Source organism: Thamnophis elegans, chromosome Z (assembly GCF_009769535.1).
Source record: "Thamnophis elegans isolate rThaEle1 chromosome Z, rThaEle1.pri, whole genome shotgun sequence".
Lineage (NCBI taxonomy): Eukaryota > Metazoa > Chordata > Lepidosauria > Squamata > Colubridae > Thamnophis > Thamnophis elegans.
In genome coordinates, this window is record NC_045558.1 from 37535196 (window position 1) to 37556539 (window position 21344).

Genomic DNA, 21344 nt, shown 5'->3' on the forward strand with positions numbered 1-21344 from the left:
TTTTGCTTTCAGGTAACCAACGTCTCCCCAGGAAGCAGCAATACTGTAAATGACAACGGGAAAGGGCTAACCGCGTCGCACTCTTCCACGACTTCGTTCAAAACCAGGTCGCCGGGCCGGGCGTATTGCATATTTTACCTTTGTCTCCGAAGACCAGCCAATGAGGGCCTTGGCTGCCTGCGGTCCTCCTCCCCCCCCCCCCCGGAGGTTCTGAGCTGCGCTGGCAGCTAACTGGGAAAGCGAGGTTTGTGACTGGTGTTCCTGCAGTGCCGCCGTGGCCGCTCTGGTTCTACCTGTCCTTTTACACTTCTGGCAAAGGAGGCAAAGGTTGTTTTCCCTCCCTTGAAGGAAGAGGGGAATTGTCCAGATCAGGGGACCCTGCGGCAGCGATCACAATCGCAGGGACGCGATGGTTTGCGGCGGCTTCTCTTGTTCCAAAAATTGCCTCTGTGCGCTCAACCTGCTTTACACGGTAAGTCCAGCCGCCGCCCGCATTCTCGAACCAGGTGGCGATTGAATGGAAGCTTCCTGCGGTTGGGGGGTGGGTGGGCGTGGGAGATCTTGCCGCCGCCCCGAAGTGACTGGTTTTTTCTTGCGAGCGAAAAAGCATCACAGCAGGCCTGGGGAACCCCATAGTCCGCCGAGAGTGAGAAGCAGTAGTGACCACCAGATATTCCGGAGCAGTCGCCTTCGTTAAAAACGCTTCTCGCACGCTGCTGTAACCCATTGGAAAAGGCGGTGCACCTGCCGCGGTGAGAAAGAGTCTCCGTGAGGGACTGCGGGGAACTCGAATCTGCTAGAAGCCCCTTTCTTGCAGGCTGTCTTCTGCGCCTAGGCAACCGGCTTGCTCTGTTAAACCCCAGATTACGCGCTGGGAGTTCCAGCGGTGTGTACTTTGGGGTGACATATCACTCCGTCCAGCAGGATTGTCCGTCTCGAGCAACTGCCCAGGAGGCCATTTAGCTTTTCTTCCTCTCCTGACAGAAAAATCCAACGGTGGGGAAATCTTCAAGCTGATTATTTGCCTGTAGAAAAGCAAAGTTAGATAATTGGCTAATAGACTAATTAACTGAAATAATTATTAGTTTCATTTTAAAAAAAGTTTGAGCCTTTTGGGTTTTATTTTATATCCAAGCCCCTGCCTAACTATGCTAACTCTAATTGATACTTGTTTAAATTGTGGAGCATAATCCATAAAATTTTATCCTGTTTTTATTTTAGCTTCTATAACTACAAAACTCAGACTTCCATTTGTGCATTTGCACTTGGAAATAAATTTATTGTTGATTAGGCAGCCACAAGGCCCTACATCAGACTGAAACAGGTCAAATTACCAAATGGCCTAGTTGCATAGTTAAGCTATCTTGACTTTTTTGACTCCTCTTCTTCCACTAGAGAGGACATCATTTGCTTTGTTTGCTTGTTTATTATTAAATGTATTCTCCATCCACTTCACTATATGAAGCATCTGGTGATATGAGATTGCAATTCCTATTTTCCTGGTTACAGGCTGAGACTGGAATCCACAATACTCAGAGGGATTTGGGGTTTCTAACTATGTTATGTTATAGGATAATATTCTTTGTTTTTGTGGATTTAAACTGCTCAAAAACGTCTTACACATTTTTAAGTAGGGGCGGAGGAACTGCTTCCTCCACTTTTTATAGTTTACATGGGAAGCTATTAGAATATTCACACAATCTGCTCAGCAAAGATTTGCTTAAGCACTTCCCTAAATAAATCACGTCATGTTAAGCCAAATGTACAAAACTGAAGTCCCTGAGCAACTGCATTCAAAAACCCTTGGTATGTTTCAAATTTCTTCAAAAGTTGTTTTCAAATTATAAATACATAAGGAATCATATTAACTATAGTTAATTGTAATTAATATTACTGGGGGGAAATTTATACCGGGAAGCAGAATTTCTGTATACTATGGTCAGACCACATGTTACTCTTAGCATGCACACCATCACAATTAGTTGTCTGAATCATGATTTACAAGCAAATGGATGAATTTACACTCCACATTTCGACTTAGTGCATTGAATGAACCCATTTAATACATATCTAAACATTGCTTACTACTAATTATATGATTATTTGGCTATTACTATTACTTTATCTTGTTATATCTGTAGTTTTTCTTGGAAGCAGCTGGATGACTATCACAAAAACCCAGATTGTAAAATAAACTTCTAGATAGATTTGTTCTAGCAACATTCAGAATCTATTCTGGATGTGTGTGAAACTTTTTAAGAGCAGTAAATTCTGATGTCAGGAAATTCATTTCCAACCTCAGCCCTTTCCATGGACAACCTCCTTTGGTAAGGCTACAGTTAAGTTGTTTGACATTGGGAGTATAAATGGAACAGGATTTTTCAGGATCATGCTCTACATGATATCATTTATGACTTTTGAACTACAGACTATCTCACAAAAACAGCTATAGCAATCTTATTTGTTTATTTTGTTTTGGTCTTAAATTAACTTTAAAAAATTAGATTTCTCATTTTCAAAACATTAGAAATGTGGTTACTATACTTTACTTTGCATTAAATTATTAAGCTTTTAAAAATAGAAAGTTAAGTCATGTAACTTTGTATTAATTATTAAGCTTTTAAAATAGAAAGTTAAGTCAAGTCATTTCTGCAGTAAATCGGAAAGCATTGCAAAACCCAGCACATAGATGAAAAACCATCACGTCTAGTTAAATCATATGATTCAGGTCCCAGATAAGGAAGTAATGGAGAAGTATGTTTCCTACCACATCATGTGTGAAGCATCCTGGATGCTGATAATGTATGTTTAGTTGAGGGTTTAATTACTCAAAGCCGTGTTCCAGAGTAGTTTCAATATAGCCTTCAGATTCTTACATTTAAAAACCATAGAACCTGGGAAACAATGAAGCTGGCAAGAACAACAAGGAATTACAGTGATGGAAAGTTACTGGGGCTTACTAACAATTACTGGGCTTACAAACAATTACTGCATCCTGTTGAAATTAAACATTACTTGGAATAAAATTCCAAAGTTTGAGAATGAGTGTTTAATTTGCATAATGTATACCGTACCTTTATTATAATTGCAGTATTGTGCAGCAGTATTAGCGGCATTTCTCTGTAATGATCCAGCAAGTCACTTTAAAATAATATTTGTTATTGACCTCTTGTGCTTGAGTTTTTACTGCATGTAGCTTGTTGTAAATGAAGTTAAAACTGTTACTGAATTGCTTTCCGGCTTTTACATCTTATCAAAGATTTTTCCATGGTCTGGATTTGAATTCATTGAATACATTCAACAGGTTGAACGGTACCCTAAATTAGACTAATAAAATTACAATAGAAAAATAAAAAATGGAAATAATACCATACTCGTACCACTATAAATCTACTAAGGGATTAAGGTGTAATTTGGAAAAAATTTAAACATGGAGATTGCAACAATTTTGGAACTGGGACTGCTAGAAAAGACATAGTGGTTCAGTTGATATATCAAATACATCCCATTTGGCTGTTTGTAAACATCATATAATCCTGGAATTTTGAATGTGTAGAGTCAAAAAGCCAGATATTTACAACAAAGTGTGCCCTTTTATTCCGGATCAGTCAGTGAAGCATTACTGAAATTCCATAAACTTGGCAGCTTCTTATTTATGCAGTAGTTGATATCTGTATAATTGTTTAAACCATTTATGCACACAAGTGGACGATCCATTTAGCATTTATACCAAATAGGATGGAAGCATTGTTTTGGAAACCTTTGTGTCATGTGATGCCCTAGAGGTCAAAAAATTGGCCAATCTGGTAGTCTCCACATGTATTAGTATTGCAACTTTCCGAATTCCCTGAAAGTATGGCTAACAACTATGTTAATTTTCATTTTTGCTATTTTCTGAATGGCACTAGATTGTAGGCGCTATTCTGTATTACAATAACTCTATTTTTCAGTACTTTTCTTTTTTACAGAAACAGGAAAGGTGGGGGCTTCCTGCATTTAAAAAATGATTTCCTCCATTTAAAACATTGCTTGTCAAATATTCTTTGTGCCAAAGCTGTTCAAGTTTGAAATGTGGTGCTAGGGAAGAAGCGTGCTATGCAGACTTTAACATAATTTTAATTAAAGGCTGGCAAAAGTAAAAACCTTTTAAGTAGTCCTGGTTTAGTGACTAAAATTGGACCAGCAACTTTGGTGTTAAGCAAAACTAAATGAAATCACAAACTGTGCTTGTGATCATACTTTGATTCTCCTTTGCTTATGAATTATGACTTGCGAAGGTCATAAATGTGAGGATTTATGTTCAAGTTAAATTTAAGTTATTTGTTGTGATTGTTGTAATTGCAGTCACTAAACCAGGATTACCTGTATTCCATTCAAAAATGTTAACGTGACATCATACAAATGACACAGATCAATCTCTATTGCAGGTGATACATACATACATACATACATACATACATACATACATACAGACATTTATTGCCTGCCATCGCCAAAAGAGTGTGAGATTTCTGATGTTCTTTGTGAAGCCAAATGCCATTTAATTTCCAGTGGAGCTTTAGCATTGTGGATTAAGCATTAACTTTCTGTTGTTCATAGATATCAGAATATCTTTTATTAAGGATACATTTTGCATGATTTACAAAGATTGATTATGAATTGCTGTTACAAGATTAATTCAAAATTATGAACTAGATGGCAGAATTCAGCTGACTTGGATGATCTTAAGAAAAAAAAAAGCAACTAATCAGGTCAAACCAGATGAGCACATGGGAGATTGCCAGAAAACTGCAAAAACTCTAAGCTAGACAGGGCGTTACAAATATTCTGGAAATATTTAGAAAAGAAAATAATGACAAATCACCTCCATACTGTTATCCATAAAATGTGGAAAACAACTTAAGAGATTTTTTCCTTTGATTTTTTTAAAAAGCTATAAACTCATCAAACTTGTGAACATGAACTACAGTATATTGCAATGTTTTTTTAAATGGATAACGTACAATTAAAAGTAGCATTTTAAATTAATGAATGACAATTTCCTATCTGTAGCTGCTGATTTCCTTTATGATTGTCTTTGGTTCCCAAAAGGAACTTTGCATAATTTAAAACTGCCATAAGCACATCAAACAGGAGATTTTTAAGATCATGAAAAATTAAGCTAGATTAACTCTTTAAGTTATTGTGAATATATTTATACCCAGGAGAAATATTTGTGGCAGGGATGAAATTCAGCAGGGTTCTGACAAGTTCTAGAGAACCAGTAGTGGAGATTTTGAGTAGTTCGGGGAACCGCCAAAACCACCTCTGGCTGGCCGCAGAGTGGGGTGGGAACGGAGAATTTGCATCCTTTCCCTCCTATGCCCTCTCCCCTATGCCACACCCACAGAACCAGTAGTAAAAAAAATTGAATTTCACCACTGGAATGTTTGGACCAAGATTATTGTACTGATTTGGATATGTTCACCTTTCACTTGGCTAGGGAAGGAACACTATAGTGCTGTAACACATGAGCAAAACTTTCTTCACTTTTCTCTTTCTTAACAGTTGGTCAGCCTGTTGCTGATTGGAATTGCAGCTTGGGGCATTGGCTTTGGCCTCATCTCCAGTTTCAGGGTTGTTGGAGTCGCAGTGGCAGTTGGAAGCTTTCTGTTCCTGATTGCTCTGGTGGGACTGATTGGAGCCATCAAACACCACCGGTCCTGCTTTTCTTTGTATCCTTTGACTTGAAAGTAATCTTACACATTCGCCTATGAAAGGCAGTATTTTGTTGAAATCCTCTAACGTGCAGGAAAATAAGCGTTTTAAAAAAAACAGCTCACTTCTATCTTGTTATGACCTAAAGGTTAGATAGTAACATCTTTCTCCAGTGGTATACTGGATTCTTTCAAATGGTTGCAGATTAAATCTTGAGTTTGTTTATTGAGAGAAAACTAATTTCATAGCCAAATAATGAGAGTTCTTTGGAATTGAATGGCTAATACATACTAAATAAGATACTGGTCAATTTAATGAGAAAAAAAGCTTTGACTTTTTTGAATCTTTTTTAAAGATAAAAATGGAAAAAGTGCTCACTGCTTACTGTAACATTATTGTATTATTAGGTCGCACAATTGTGAGTTGTTTTAAATACATCTAGTGGAGTCAAACTAGCTTTTAAAGCATATATGGATGTTTTAAAACTCCAGCACAAGAAGAGATCATGTGGATCTTAGATCTTTTTAATTTAATATCGAACTTGTCCATGACTCCTTAAATAACAGAAGTATTTGAACCATAATTGGAACCATAGTAATCCATAGTGGAGAAGAAAAGAAGCAAATTATTCAAAAATACTTCACAAATTATACGCGCAAGATAGTACGGAGGAAACTAAGATAAAACAATAGTAAAACCCAGAAAAAATATTCCAATCTCAAAAGAACAAAGGAGGCGATAACAGGCCAATAATGATAGCCGAAGTAGAATTAGTCCTGAAAATCAGAAAAATAATAAAACCCCAGACTAGACAGAATCCCATGGAGCTTGATTTGATTTGATTTGATTTATTGCATTCTATGCCGCCCTATTCCCAGAGGGACTCAGGGCGACTCACAAACCAAAGTAAGGGGGGGGGGATACAAACAGGAGGAAAACAACGGACAAACAACTACAAACAATTTAAAAAACAATCAACAACCACACAATTCGAGCAGGGACGGGAACTCGTCAGCCCCAGGCCTGGCGGAACAGCCAGGTTTTAAGGGCTTTGCGGAAAGCCTGAAGGGTGGTGAGGGTCCAAATCCAGAGGCCGGAGCAGCCACAGAGAAGGCCCTCCTCCGGGTGGTAGCCAATCGCATTGGCTGGTAGATGGAATTCGGAGGAGGCCTAGTCTGTGGGATCTAATAGGTCTGTTGGAGGTAATTGGCAGCAGGCGGTCTCTCAAGTACCCAGGTCCAATACCATGAAGGGCTTTATAAGTGACGACTAGCACCTATATAATATATACAAATTATACAAATATAATACAAATATAATCAAATAATATTGGAAGAATTAGGAGTGGAAATGCTTAATGAAGTTTTAGGAAAAGCCAAGATGCCTGAATCATGGACAGAAGCAATAATATCGCTAATCCTGAAAGAAGAAGCCAATTTACAAGAAATTAAAAACTACAGACCAATTTCACTATTGAATTCCAATTATAAAAATATTGGCAGTGATTATGGCAGGAAGAATTAAACAAGTACTAAATGAAGTACTTCATAGCAATAGCAGTAGACTTATATACCGCTTCATAGGGCTTTCAGCCCTCTCTAAGCGGTTTACAGAGAGTCAGCATATTGCCCCCAACAATCTGGGTCCTCATTTTACCCACCTCGGAAGGATGGAAGGCTGAGTCAACCCTGAGCCGGTGAGATTTGAACCGCTGAACTGCTGATCTAGCAGTAGCCTGCAGTGCTGCATTTAACCACTGCGCCACCTTGGCTCTACATCCAGACCAAAACAGATTTTTATCTCACAAACACATTAAAATAATACGAGAGTCATCCTAAATATAATAGAATATTATGAGGCGCATCCAGAAAAGCAATTGGTACCTGTTTTCCTTGACGCATAAAAAGCATTTGACAACGTAATTTGGAAATTTATAACAACACAAATAGATAGGATGAAATTCGGAGAAAAATTTACAAAAATGGTAGAAAAACTATATAACACCCAGACAAAGTTCTGATGAACAGAGAACTAACAGAGAAGATCAAATAAAAAAGGGAGTTAGACAGGGATGCCCGCTCTCTCCTTTGCTGTTTATACTAACTCTGGAAATATTGTTAAATGAAATTAGGAAGGACCAGGAAATAAAGGGTTTAAGACTTAAAAATGAAGAATATAAGACTCAAGCCTACGCTGATGACTTTGTATTGTTTTATAAGATTCACTAGAATCCAGTCCGAAATTAATTCAGAAATTAGAAGAATATGGGGAAGTGGCAGGGTTAAAAATTAATAAAAACAAAACAAAAATGATAAGAATATGACAAAAAGCATAAAGGGGAATTGGAATTAGTGACTAAAATACAAATAACTAAGAAAGTGAAATACTTGGGGATCTGGGTGTCGGAAAAGTGTAAAAACTGGAGTTTATGCACTAGCAGTAATAAATAACATGGTGAAGGACTGGATAGAGTTAAAGAATAAAAGAATCTTGACTAAGAAGGCCATGATCTGTAAGCAGGTTGGCATACATTCCTATGGGGTGATAAAAATAAAATGCACAAATGCTTTCAAAAACATCTAATTTGAAATGCATTATTGCAAAACTGGCTCAAATTTTAAAAAACCACTATGTGAAAATCCCGAATTGGCTATCCCCGACAGAAAGGACGACACACCCAAATTTTGCAGATATGAATAAAGTATTAAGATACAGAGACTTAATTAAAGGACAGGGAAATTTAAAAACAATCGAGAATTGGCAGAACAAAACATGAAAATTGACTGGCTAACCTACTTGCAAATCAAAACTAAACACAATAACGATACTAAACTATATGGCATCCAAATGGAACCACACGAATTAGATAAAATAATCCAGTGTTCAGAAAGAAGGATGATAGGGAGAATATATAAATTTCTTCTGAAGTATAAAATGGAAGAAGAAATTGTGAAAGAACAAATGGTAAAATGGGCGCAGAACTTTGGCTACAATATTGAATTAGATAAATGGGAAAAATTTTGGGGGGGAACAAATTTAAAAATGACACTATTGGTTGCATACAAGGAAAACCAGTACAAAATGTTTTACAGATGACACCTAGCACCAGCAAGGTTAGCAAAAATCTCAGTAAATATTCACCAAAATGTTGGAAATGTGAATTAACACACAAAAAATTATCATGTATGGTGGACGTGTGAGGAGGCTAAAAAGTATTGGAAAAGGATTAAAAATTGGCTAGAATCAATAATAGGAGTCAAAATTGATTGGAAACCAGAAGTTTTTTGACTAGGAATAATGACAGCGAAATATAAAAAGAAATCCATATTTAATTTATACATAATTACGGCGGCGAGAATTGTCTTCGCTCAGAAATGGAAAATAAATTGATACCAAGCAAAGATGAAATAATAAGAAATTATGGACTGTGCCGAATTGGACAAATTAACAAAAGAAATCCAGGGAAAAGAAGAAACAGAATATTATCAGATATGGGAAAAATAGTATAGGTGGATGGAGGAAAGAAACAAGGATCAATGAAAGAAGTCAATAAACTCCAAAAATAGAAGTTAAGGATAATTAACATTATATATATAGGAGTTTACATTTATTAGAGATAATCACCTAATTAGCAGATAGATGAGTAAAATAAGAGGATTAAATATGGTGAAACACAAATGAATTGTATTAGAAGAGGAAATAACATAAGGAGAATTGTATCAATTTGAAATTGCTATTAGAAAGAACAGGAAGTTCCTGTTTGTACTGCATTGTGTAAATGTAGTGTACATCTAAGTTCTGTGTGTGTGCATTTTGTATTTTGTAAATAAAAATAAATATATATAAAAATAAATAAAACTCCAGCGTAAGAAGATCATGTGGACCATGCGCTTCAAGGTGCTACTTGTCACCTACAAAGCCCTTCATGGTATTGGATCTGGGTACTTGAGAGACCGCCTACTGCCAATTACCTCCACTAGACCGATAAGATCGCATAGATTAGGCCTCCTCCAAATTCCATCAGCCAGCCAGTGTAGACTGGCAACTACCCGGAGGAGAGCCTTCTCGGTGACTGCTCCGACCCTCTGGAACGAACTCCCCGGGGAGATCCGGACCCTCACCACACTCCAGACCTTCCGCGCCGCCCTTAAAATCTGGCTATCCCGGCTGGCCTGGGGTTAAAGACTCTAACCCCTACTCAAATTGTATGACTGTTGAGTTCTTAAATGATGTAGTGCCTTTATGTTGTAAATTGTTTGTCCTTCCCCCCCCCCCCTTTTGAACTGTGAGCCGCCCTGAGTCCCCCAGGGAAAAGGGTGGCATACAAATAAAGTTAAACTAAACTAAACTAAACTATGATCTTTTTAATTTAATAACTTATCCATGACTCCTTAAATAACAGATAATATTTGACCACAATTGGAATCATAATAATCCATAGTGAGTTGGGGTATAAACATGATTTTCTCCAATTGACATTTATTGTTGGAAACTGATTGGAAAGGTTGCAGATTGCAATCATGTGACCTCAAGAAGCAGCAGCCAGTCATAAATGTGAGCCAGCTGCCAAATTCCCAAATTGCAACCATGAGACTGTAGGTGTGTTTGTGTACAACAGTCCATAAGTACAGGGGCTGGTTGTAAATGACTTTTTTCAAGGTTATTGTAAATTGGTACCATCATTAACAAATTCTTGTATAGTGGGGAAAAGGAAAGGAAAAGGAGTATAGCTCAGTGTGTAAATATTCACATAGCTTATGTTATTATTTGACTGCAGAATATTTTATGAAAATTAAATTACATATTAAATTCAGAAAGAGGTGCAATGATTCAGTGGTTAAAGACACTGTACTTGTCAGTTGGAGAGCAGACAGCCAGGTATGAGACCCAAGATTTGTGCAATGGGGTGAACTTCTATTACTTGTCCCAGTTCCTGCCCTCTAGCAGTTCAAAAGCATGCAAATGCAAATAATTAAATTACCACTTATTGGGAAGGTGGGAAGTTAACAGCATATCATGGACTTTTGCATATAGCTGTGCTAGTCACATGACCATGGAATTGTCTTTGGACAATGCTGGCTCCCTCAGGCAAGAAATGAGATGAGCAGCGTGCCCTAGAGTTGGACACGACAGGGAAACCTTTACCAGAAGTTCAGAGGAAAGCTTGTACAAAAGGTACCAAAAGGTACATGGAAGGTAAATTGCTTCACATTCTAGAAACATCTCCTCTTACTATGTGTGAGTATAGCATGCCTCACTTTATTTTACATGCAAAATTCAAGTATTTCAATTGTTACATTAGGAAATAATCTAATTAGGATTATTCGAGGAGGTGTAAGGCAAAGAAGGAAATGATGATTCAAGAAGGAGGCCCAGAGTCAGGTTGAAAAATGGCAACTACAACAAAGCTGGAATATTTTGGAGGCCACATATAGAATGCTGCAGGGCTGCATGTAGCTGACATGACAACCAATATTCCTAAATTGGTTGATGGGACAGGTGGAAATTTTGGCATAATCATAATCCAAAATGTGCTCCATTGTGTCATTTCTCCATTCAACTGGGCTTCCTTTGAATCAGATCAAAATATCTTAGTCTTTTAAATATGTATCTACATTTTATCCATGTGTATTTGTGTCATGCCACCCAGAGTCACTTGGTTGAGTTGAGGGCATACAAAGTCAAACAAACAATAAAAATGAATGAACAAACAAACACACAAACAAATATATGTGTATCATTTCTGCAAATGTGGTTTGATGACTTTAACTAAACTATTTCAGTATATGATTATACTCTTGCTAGTGTTTGTTATACAGTTCTTCCGTCTCATGTGCTTGTCTGACATTGAATAAAGAACAGCAGGTAAGATATTTCTTATGATATCTTATTTAAATATATTATTATTATGCAGATAATCCTACAAATTAGATCCACAATAAAGATTGGTGAAAATTTAATAACCTAGGACCTAAAATTATTAAAGTATGTATACAAGCAATCCGAAAATGGATTTTATTTATTTATTTGTAAAATTAGGGTATAAAATGACAAAGAGTTGCAGCATTATTATTATTATCAAACAGCCATTAGGTTTATCAGAAGGATCATAAAGAAGATATTTGTAGTCAAAGTTGTGGTGGGCCCACTGAAGAGCATTTGTTTGTAATTAGAAAAGGTAACAATTACAAAATGTAGTATTCTCCCAGTAGATGGAGAAAAGAGAACAGCTAAGCCTCAGTTGAAGAGAAGGTAGAGGATAGATCTATATTTCATTAGGTTAAGATAATTGTTCGTGAACACTTATCCAGCAATCTTAACTCCAGTTCCTTGTTCAAGATACTCAGGTCCCAAAGCATTTCAAATTAAACAAGGGTAGGAAGAATTTACTCTAAAAAAAGGCCAAAGACTTTAAAAACTCTCTCTCTGTGTGTGTGTGTGGTGTGTGTGTGGTGTGTGTGTACACATACATACATACATACATACATACATACATACATACATACATACATACGTGACAGAACTTGTAACAACTCAAGACATTCTAGAATAGAATGGCTGGCTGAAAAAAAATCTATAGCAATACTGCTGTAAAATTCATGATACATTTTATGGTTGGATCCATTGAAGCTGGTTATCCACAGTCATGGTTGGAATCTAGAATCTAGCAGTGTACTGCTGATCAAGTTGGTGTTAACACATTTTTTTCTTCTTAATTTTTTTCCTGATTAAAAAAAATGAAGAAATGAGAAGGTTGGCTCTGGAAGTGATCCCGTCTTTTATAAATACTATAACATTAACTACTACTACTGTTAATCCATTTTGTGAAACCTTGGTTGTTCCAGTAAGCCAAAAATAAAACAAAAGGAAACGAACAAATTAACAAAATAGAGAAACCCAATTATCTGTTGCCTGAAGTCTTTCTCCTTGATGTGATAGAAATATCAGTTACATAGATACTACAAATAACTTTAATTTAGCTGCAAGTTACACAGACTTTGAATATCATCTTTAACACATTTAAGGTAATCCCAGTCTCTTCACATCCATAGTTTATGGCTGGGTGTAAACTAGCATGCTGGCTAAGGAATTAAGAGGTCCTATTACCCCTAAAGTTGCCAAATTTTAAAAACCCTGTTTTAAAATAAGGCTATGAGAAAACAGAAACCAAAATACAGACATTTCCCCTCATTTCCCCTTATATGGAAAGAAATGAAGCAGCAGCAATGTAAGCATTATTATTTTTTTTGAGCAAGTAAAAATGGGAGAGAGAGAGATTGTAGAATGCATTTAAGATACAAAAAATATGAGCAAAAACTGAATTTTTATATTAAAAAATACTGATACTATCCACTAATGGCAAACAAATCTAAGACAGTGAAAGCTGTAAAACTATGGCAAAACAAGGAAATGAAATGAATATTTAAAATACTGGGAAATAATTCTGTTTGCATTGGTGATTCAGATATAATTAGCAAACCAGAGTCTTTATGCAGACGTTTATATTAAACTATAGCAAAGTTCAGTTTTTGACTATTACATATTTTCCTTCTGTTATAGAGCAAACTTCTAGAGGTTGGGTGGAACAACACAAACAATGCAAGGCAGGATATTCAGCGGAATCTAAAATGTTGTGGCTTCCATAATGTCAGTGATGATACATCTTGTTCTGCTGTAAGTTGACCTTTCTTATGTTCTATTTTAGAAAACCTTTGAAACCATATATTTACTTTGCTTGTCTATGTAATGTTTTATCTTTGAAATTCATAATCCATTTCTTGCATTTGATTACTATATACATTATGGTAGAAGTTTTGGAGAAAGAACATTAATTTGAAAAGTTGCATCCAAATCTTCTTATTTCAAGATCTGTCCAAGAAACAGAATTCATGAGCACTGTGGCAGTCCTGGACTTGATATAGCTTATTGGTATCGCTCATTTGTACAGCAGAGGTCACATCCCTAGATATGTTTTCATGTTGGTACAGTGACATGTGGTTAGATAATGTTAATCATTCCTTGCCATGGTTCTGGAGTTGTAGTTTTGAACTTTGCAGGGATCTGGCTTATCTCAGGCAATTTATAAAAGCAATGGGTTTTCAGAGGGAGTGAAGTTATTCTTAAATCTCTGTGGCCAGTTCAATTAAGATCTTAGTGGATTCCACCAATGTGAACTTTGTGGTTGTGAATCTTGTGGAGCCTCCTGGTTCATACATGAGCTCTGGAAGATGAAACAACATAAAGAGATACCTAGAATGTTGCTAAGACAAAATGTTAATAAAACAAAAAGCAAATCTGACAGATCACAAATGAAATTATGTATTAGACTTATTTGTTACAATAAGATGTTGAAGTGAGGTACCTGGACAATGTTGGCATACAATTTGGAATTTTGCACCTGTTTCTTAACTGGGAGGCCCTGCTGAACGTATTCATGTCTTAGACACCCCTAATTCAACTACTGCTACATGGCCCTACCCTTGACGACTACTTAGACATTTCAACTGGTTCAGAATGCAGTCTGTTCATAATTCTGAATGCTCTGACATTTGCCTATGTTATAGGCATTGTGATGCTGCACTGACAGTTCCCTCTCAGGTGTAATTCAAAGGCTTAAAGCATTTCATGGCACAGGTCAGCTTATTTTCAAGACTTTTGACAAGGGTAACTACCAATCCACCCAATCTGATGGATGAACAGAAGCCCCCCACCCCTCTATCAACAATGTCTTTTTGCATGACCTTGGGGAAATTCTTTATCTGTTGAGATACCTGCTTTACAGAACAGGCTCTCCCTTGTGATCTAGATCAGTGGTCCCCAACCTTTTTATCGCCGCGGACCAGTCAGACGAGCCTCCCTCGGCCTTCCGGACCGGCGGGTGGGAAGGCGGCCATCCTGGCGCGCGTTCCGCAGGGCGGGGGGGGGGCTTCCTTCACGCCAAGGCCGACAGCCCACGAGGCCGCCCCGCCTCCTCCTCCTTGGCCTTCGGGGGAAGGGAGGGAGAACCGACCCCGCGATCCGCTCGCTCGGGGCAGCCCTTTTTCCCTCGCTGCAGTTCGCGGGGGAAAAAGATGGCCCTGTTCCTACTTCGGGCGGGCGGGCGGCTGGCGCGGCGGAGGCCGGCTGCTTCCGAGGGGGTGGGCCTCCGTGCCGCGCTCCATGAAGGGAAGAGGGGGAGAAGGCGGGCTGCGGCCGAAGGGCCCCCGAGAGCCCCGCCGGCCTGACACAAAAAGCGCTGTGGCGGAGCGGCGGGGGGGAGGGGCGGGAGGCAGGTGACACTCCAGGAGGGGGGCAGAGCTGCGCCGCGAGTCTTACGTAAAGCCCCCCCTCCCCGCCTCGGCGGAGGAAAACATCTCCCACCTGGGTGGGGCTGCGCGCGAAGCGCCTCTCGGAACGGCGAAGCTCCCCAAGTTCCCCCGAAACGGCCGCGCTGCGCCCTCCCCCCCGCAACCTTAGTTTCTCCTTGGGAGGAAAATGCAGCGCCGCCGCCCCCTCCTGCCCCCCCCCTCGTCATTCCACGGGGCAGGCGGGCCGGGTGAGTCCGCGGACAAAGTTTCGTCTCCCAGGCAGCCTCCGCCAGCAGCATCCCAAGTTCGGGCCGAGGCCGCCGCCGCCGCCCCCTCCCTCACGGGCGAGCAGAGCAAGAGGGCGGGGGGGGGAGATCGGGCCTCCCCTCGCCCCCCCAGCCCTGCACATCTGGGGCGGCGGGGGGGCAGAGAAAGGGCGCGTTCATGAGGACTACAAAGTTGCAAATATGGCCCCCGGCCGCTGCAGCGATCATGGCCCCCGGCCGCTGCGCGGCCCGGTGCCAGGTACTCCACGGCCCGGCACCGGTCCGCGGACCGGGGGTTGGGGACCACTGATCTAGATGGCTCCTTTTCTCTTGACTCTTCTTCTAGACTATGAGCCAGGATGTAACATGATACCAAACTATTAGTACAAGGTTTTTTTTATGTCACCTGGTTAAGTTGTGATGGTCTTTAATTTTGTAGGGGGGAGTTTTAGTAATATGTTGGTTTCATTATTGTTAATTGCCCAGTGTTATATTATGTAGGGGGAGGGCTACATTTATTTGAAATACTATACGTACGTACGTACGTACAAACATACAAACATACATACATACATACATACATACATACATACATACGACATTATGATCGCCAGAACTTTTAAAATATATTGCTCACTGAGCTTTCATTAGCTAGTTCCAGATATCATAATGTCTGCTTCTTTTATAATTATACCTGGAACTCGCATTTTAGGACAATTCACAATATATCTATATCTGTATGTAGCTATAGATAACATCCTAATAATGATTGAAATAACAATTGTTTGCAGGAATGTTTTGAAACACAGACCTGTAAACCCTGTGCACCTATAATTAAGGAATATTCTGAAATGGTCTTAAGATTTGTAGGAGGCATTGGTCTCTTCTTTAGTTCACAGAGGTAAGTGCAAAATTAGCCTAAACATTTTTGAATGTTTATGTAATTTAGAGAACTTTCCAATATTTTTTTCTATAAAGGTATTATAGTTAATATGGAGAAGCACTGTTCTCTTCTATAAAAGTAAAATATTTTTATTTCTTAGCAAGATAATATACAAATTAGCTCAGGTAAAGTAAAAATCCTATGCAGTTACTTAAAGGAGTGACTATCTTGAATTAACTGTTTATTATTTTTATACATGTCACATATATTGTAGCATTGTCAGTTATAGTTTATTCCGGGTAATTACATGAATAGTCCATGTATTGGTGAAATAAAATACATAGATATATGTACACATAGAAAGATATAGTATAATAAATATATAGTTTTATTCTATGTATAAAATGATATTCCAAGTTCAGGAATATCAGGAAAAGTAAAAGTTCAATTTCATAGGTTATTCTAAAGTTAAAAATTGGTATATTATTTATTCATAGATATCATTCCTTCGTATAGGAATATATAATCAGTCAGAAGCATTTGGTATAGAGAACATTTATAAACAAAGTGATGGAGTGCTGAAAGATATTGCAATATATTATGAAATTTTAGCATATGCTTTCTTTCTTTTCTTCCTTCAGATCTTAGGAGTGTGGCTCACTTACAGATACCGGAATCAGAAAGATCCACGTGCAAATCCTAGTGCATTTCTTTGACCTGGAAATGTTTTCTGGGGCTAAACATTTTTTCGACTGTGGTTTTAAAAAGCTGAATTCTCCACTGATCTGTCTACTCTCCATGTTAATTGGGGACATCTGCTTTTGAGATAAGAATACAGATCTAGAACTGCTTTTCATCCTGTTTTCTAGTGTTCTTTGAAGGAACTAGTCTGAAGTGCTTGCTGTCAATTGTATAACTAAATAGAATATGAATTCTGTAGGAATGTAGTGACCCAGTAGAATTATTCATGTTATTCTTCTCTCAATGGGTTGGTGTTACTTTTAATTTAAAGAAGGATTTATTTGGTCTTATAATGTATTCCATTTGTCAGAATTTTTTTTCATTGATCTATTTTTTCCTCTTTTTTGAAAAACTAATTTATTGGCTTCAGTGCATTTCATTTGAAATATGTTAAAGAAATTGTCCTTTTGTTTCTGATACTGTATTAGTTCAGAAGAAATCCCCTCAAATAATCACTGGACAATTGAAAACTCATAATTTTTTAATGATTGGGGTTACACCTTATCAACTCCTCTCCATTTTTGGATTTGTTTTAAGATATACATGCAAATTAATTCAGTATTGGCTATATAAATAGTGATTCTGGTTTCATCCCAAGAACAGATTATGTCTAAATGTCTTGATTTACCTCAGCTCTAAAAGACATAAAATCATTTGACAGGCATGGTTGGATATTGTCCAACATTATGATTTTCAGAAGGTTAAATATCAGGGTTTTTTTGTGCCCAGTATATGATCATAGTAAGAAAGAAAGATAAATTTTCACAGTATACTAAAATTATGCAAGTTGTGTAACTTAAAATGATAAATGGGGAAGCATAGTGTGTAGTTGGCTTGTCATGGTAAGACATTTGATGCCAGGAGGTTTTTGGGAAGGGGCAATTCCTTCTTACCAGTGTAATACATTAAGTGTGGTACTGATATGGGTCTTACATTTAACTGTTTGTTCATTGATATCTAAAATGTCTGACCATAAATGTGTACTAGATTATTATAAATGATATCTTTGTAGTTCTTCTCTTTTTTTAAATAAAACTTTTAAATAATTACATTTAAAATTTAGTTTTTATCATATAACTTAGCCCTTGTTGAACTGCCAAAGCATTTGTAGTTTTTTAAATTAACATTATATAGATGCAAATTGTTCAAGCATATTAAATATATTAATTTTAAAAGGATAATTGGAGAAAGCCTATAGAGAGCAGAAAGCTTAAAAGAAATGTAAGCAGTAATGACATGAATGACATGATGATGGGAAAACAGATTGCCAAGAAGATGCAGTTCTGGAAATTGAGGATACTGTTGGAAAACAGTTACTGCTCTTCAAGAGGACTATTAGACTTGAATTTCAGAAATCCAGATGGCCATTAGAGAGCAGTCAAGTATTAAGTTTCGTCTTGTCCCTTTAGAACAATCTTGGAATTATCTGATTCTTGTAGCCATAATATGAAGTTTTTATTATCTCTGGGGAGTTGGAAATGAATGAAATGAATTGAAAATATCTGAAAACCTACATATTGGAATAGAGTATCACAAGACTTCATTGAAAGATTAAACTTTCCATGAAGTAGTATGGACAAATCATTGGAACTCAGCTCTATGGATGCAGATCTTAAGCTACAGTTCAATACCCATTCATGAGCTGGGAGTAAGCTTTATTCCCGTGGAGCTGATAGTTGAGGAGCCTAAGAATATCAATCCACAATTTAACTACTATCTACATATACTTTAAAATTCAGTAAGAAGACTTTGTTATGTTTCATGTTGTTGTTCTTCTGGAATTTCCTGAAGTCCTAAATACGGTTTGCCCTTGAATAAGGAATCACACAAAAATTAGTTATATTTAAAACATATCTCCTGTGGTCCTGATTTTGATACAAGTTGCTCTTTTATTCTTCATGTTCCTTGCCTTTTCTCTTTACAAGTGATGACATTCACATTCTTCTTGATTGCAGTTCTCTATCAAAGAGGACTATGAGTAAGGATGTTTGTGATTATTCACTACATTGATACGATTTATATGGATACCCTTTTCAACATAGTGAGTGTGGGCAGCTGGCAGTATATAAAATGTGCCAAGAATGTAACAAAAAAGCAAAACTTGTAATTTAAATATCTGTAGATAAGAAAAAAACAAATACATTTAAATATAATAATTAAATGTACATAAACGGTACAATCCAACTGAGGCTTCTAAAAGACCATCTGGAAAAATAGAATAAAATACTTTATTTGGCCAAGAGTGATTAGACACACAAAGAATCTGTCTCTGATGAGAAACTCTCAGTGTACATGCAAATAACAGAATCATCATCATATCACCCTAATAAAGGAGTGTTAAATAAGATAATAGGGATAATAATAATACCACTACAGCCTCTGAAGAGATTTTCTCAATCTTCCTGATCCTTGCAATATACAGATTGTCTATGGAAAGCAGACTAGTTGTAATTGTAGTTGAATAAGAGGTGGTAGGATAGAAAGGCTCCTCCTAAAATCCATTCCCATCTCTAAACATGTTGAGCTCCAGATTGTTCTGGTTGCAACATTATATGCAGATGCATCACTATCTCAAATGAGACCAATGGCTGTTGTATCTGTAAACTTCAGTACTTTAACAGATGCATTCCTAGAAATGCAGTCATTAGTATAGAGACAAGGGAAAGAAAAAGAAAGAAAAAAACAAAAAAACCCATACTAATTAAACACAACAGGCTCAACTAACAAATGCTTGAGGAAAGAAACATTTCAAAGATCCTACAGAAAACTAAACAGGTGGGCTATCTGAATCAGGGAGCAGCGAGCGATGTTGTTTCAGAGATACTAACATGCAAGAAAAGATAGGTGACCTGGATCCCGCTAGATGGCTGCTTTTTCAGGGCTTTCACTGGTACACCATTGCCATATAATTGACCATCTACCTTGTTGCTGTTTCCTATCACTTTCCACAGCGTAATAGATTTCTCCAGAAAGCTAGACCTTATCATATGTCTAAAGTAGGACAATTAGAAGCTGTCTCAAGTGAAAATTCTGGATTTATTTCTTCAGTGATCAATTTGCTTATTTAGCTATCATGCTACTTTAAAATCTTCTGCAATACCAAGATTCAAAAGTATCAGTACTATTTCTATTCCTATATTGTTGGACCTGATGAAATATTGCCTTCAAAGGTTGTGGGTGTTCCATCACTGGAAATTTAAAAGAGATTGGACAACAATTTGAAATGGTATAGGTTTTCATGTTGAGAGGGTGTTGGATTAGAAGATCTCCAAGATTCCTGCCAACTCTGTTGTTCTGTTCTGTCCTGTCCCGTCCTGTCCTGGTGAGACAAACAGAATAGCTAGGAAAAGCTAATCGCACAAAATACCTGGACCTATGTCATTTAGGACTTGAAAATGATAACCACTATTTGAATCACACCCAGACATCTATTTGGAGTCAATGTAGCTTGTGAAGCAATTGTGTTTTATTGCCATGTGAGGCAGGGTAAATAATAAACCACAAATATTCATGGGTTGGTTATCTTCTTTGGAATGGCAGAAGCCTTAGTAACAATTGGCCTACTAGCATTTTCCATTTGTTTGGAAGCATAAAACCCTGATTTTGATTCAGAAGTGACATGAAAGCTGTCAAAGTGTGAGTTTCCTTCTCACCTATTTGTGTTCCCAATTTTCTTTCAGGGAATGAAACAACAAAGGAGTAATAGAAATGGAACTGCAGGAGAGGTTCCATTTTGTATTATTTTTCTAGAGAACTAATGTTTTTTATTCATTTTCAATATTCCAGAGCCAATATTTACTAATCATGATGAATAGTTATAATTGGGTGTCCTAGAAAGAGGCCTGGGAGCCTAAAGTGTTCTTCCGTTTAGCATAATGTGCCACACAACTGTGAGCTACTGTTATATATTGTATTTCACAATATGTTATAGTTTAGATTGTTAAATAAACTAGTATGTTTTATGTGATATTTATGTGTTATTCAGCATGCTGTGCTAAAATATATATGAACTTTTTATGTACATAAAAATAGTTTTTTTTCTGTATTTCTGGCAAACTGACTTTGCCAGTAGACTGACCAATTTCATTTGTGCATTAATTGGAAGATTGCTATTCTGCCTGGATCCAATGATTGTGGAAAGGGAATTAACAGCATTAATACTTAAACACATTAGGCTAATATTTAATAGATGACCATGCTTCAGTTACAGGGTTTTTTGCTTATACATTTCAATGTGTAATATAAATAGCAAGTCAACCATTAACTATTCAAAAGATTTTAGGTAAATTGAGACTGAAGCATTCAGGCAATGGCTTCACAGATGGATGGAAAATACCTGTTTCACTTCACTTAGTTATTTAAATTCATGTGTCTATTCCTCATAATAGAAATGGTTTGCAAAAGCCAGTCAAAGCACAATTTTTGGTACATTGCATTGATAGGTATTGAATTTCATATTTTCAGATAAAA

At 37.4% G+C, this 21344-nt stretch overlaps 1 protein-coding gene across 1 annotated transcript; it reads left to right on the forward strand.

The window, feature by feature from the left end:
* Positions 1-239: 239 nt before the first annotated feature.
* TSPAN13 (tetraspanin 13) lies at positions 240-17715 on the forward strand. The gene is given in 9 exon segments (XM_032235824.1): positions 240-472; positions 5548-5695; positions 5698-5714; positions 11481-11519; positions 11521-11562; positions 13258-13371; positions 16042-16151; positions 16294-16318; positions 16775-17715. Coding segments are annotated over 9 exon segments (633 nt in total). The 5' UTR covers positions 240-409; the 3' UTR covers positions 16850-17715.
* Positions 17716-21344: the final 3629 nt, after the last annotated feature.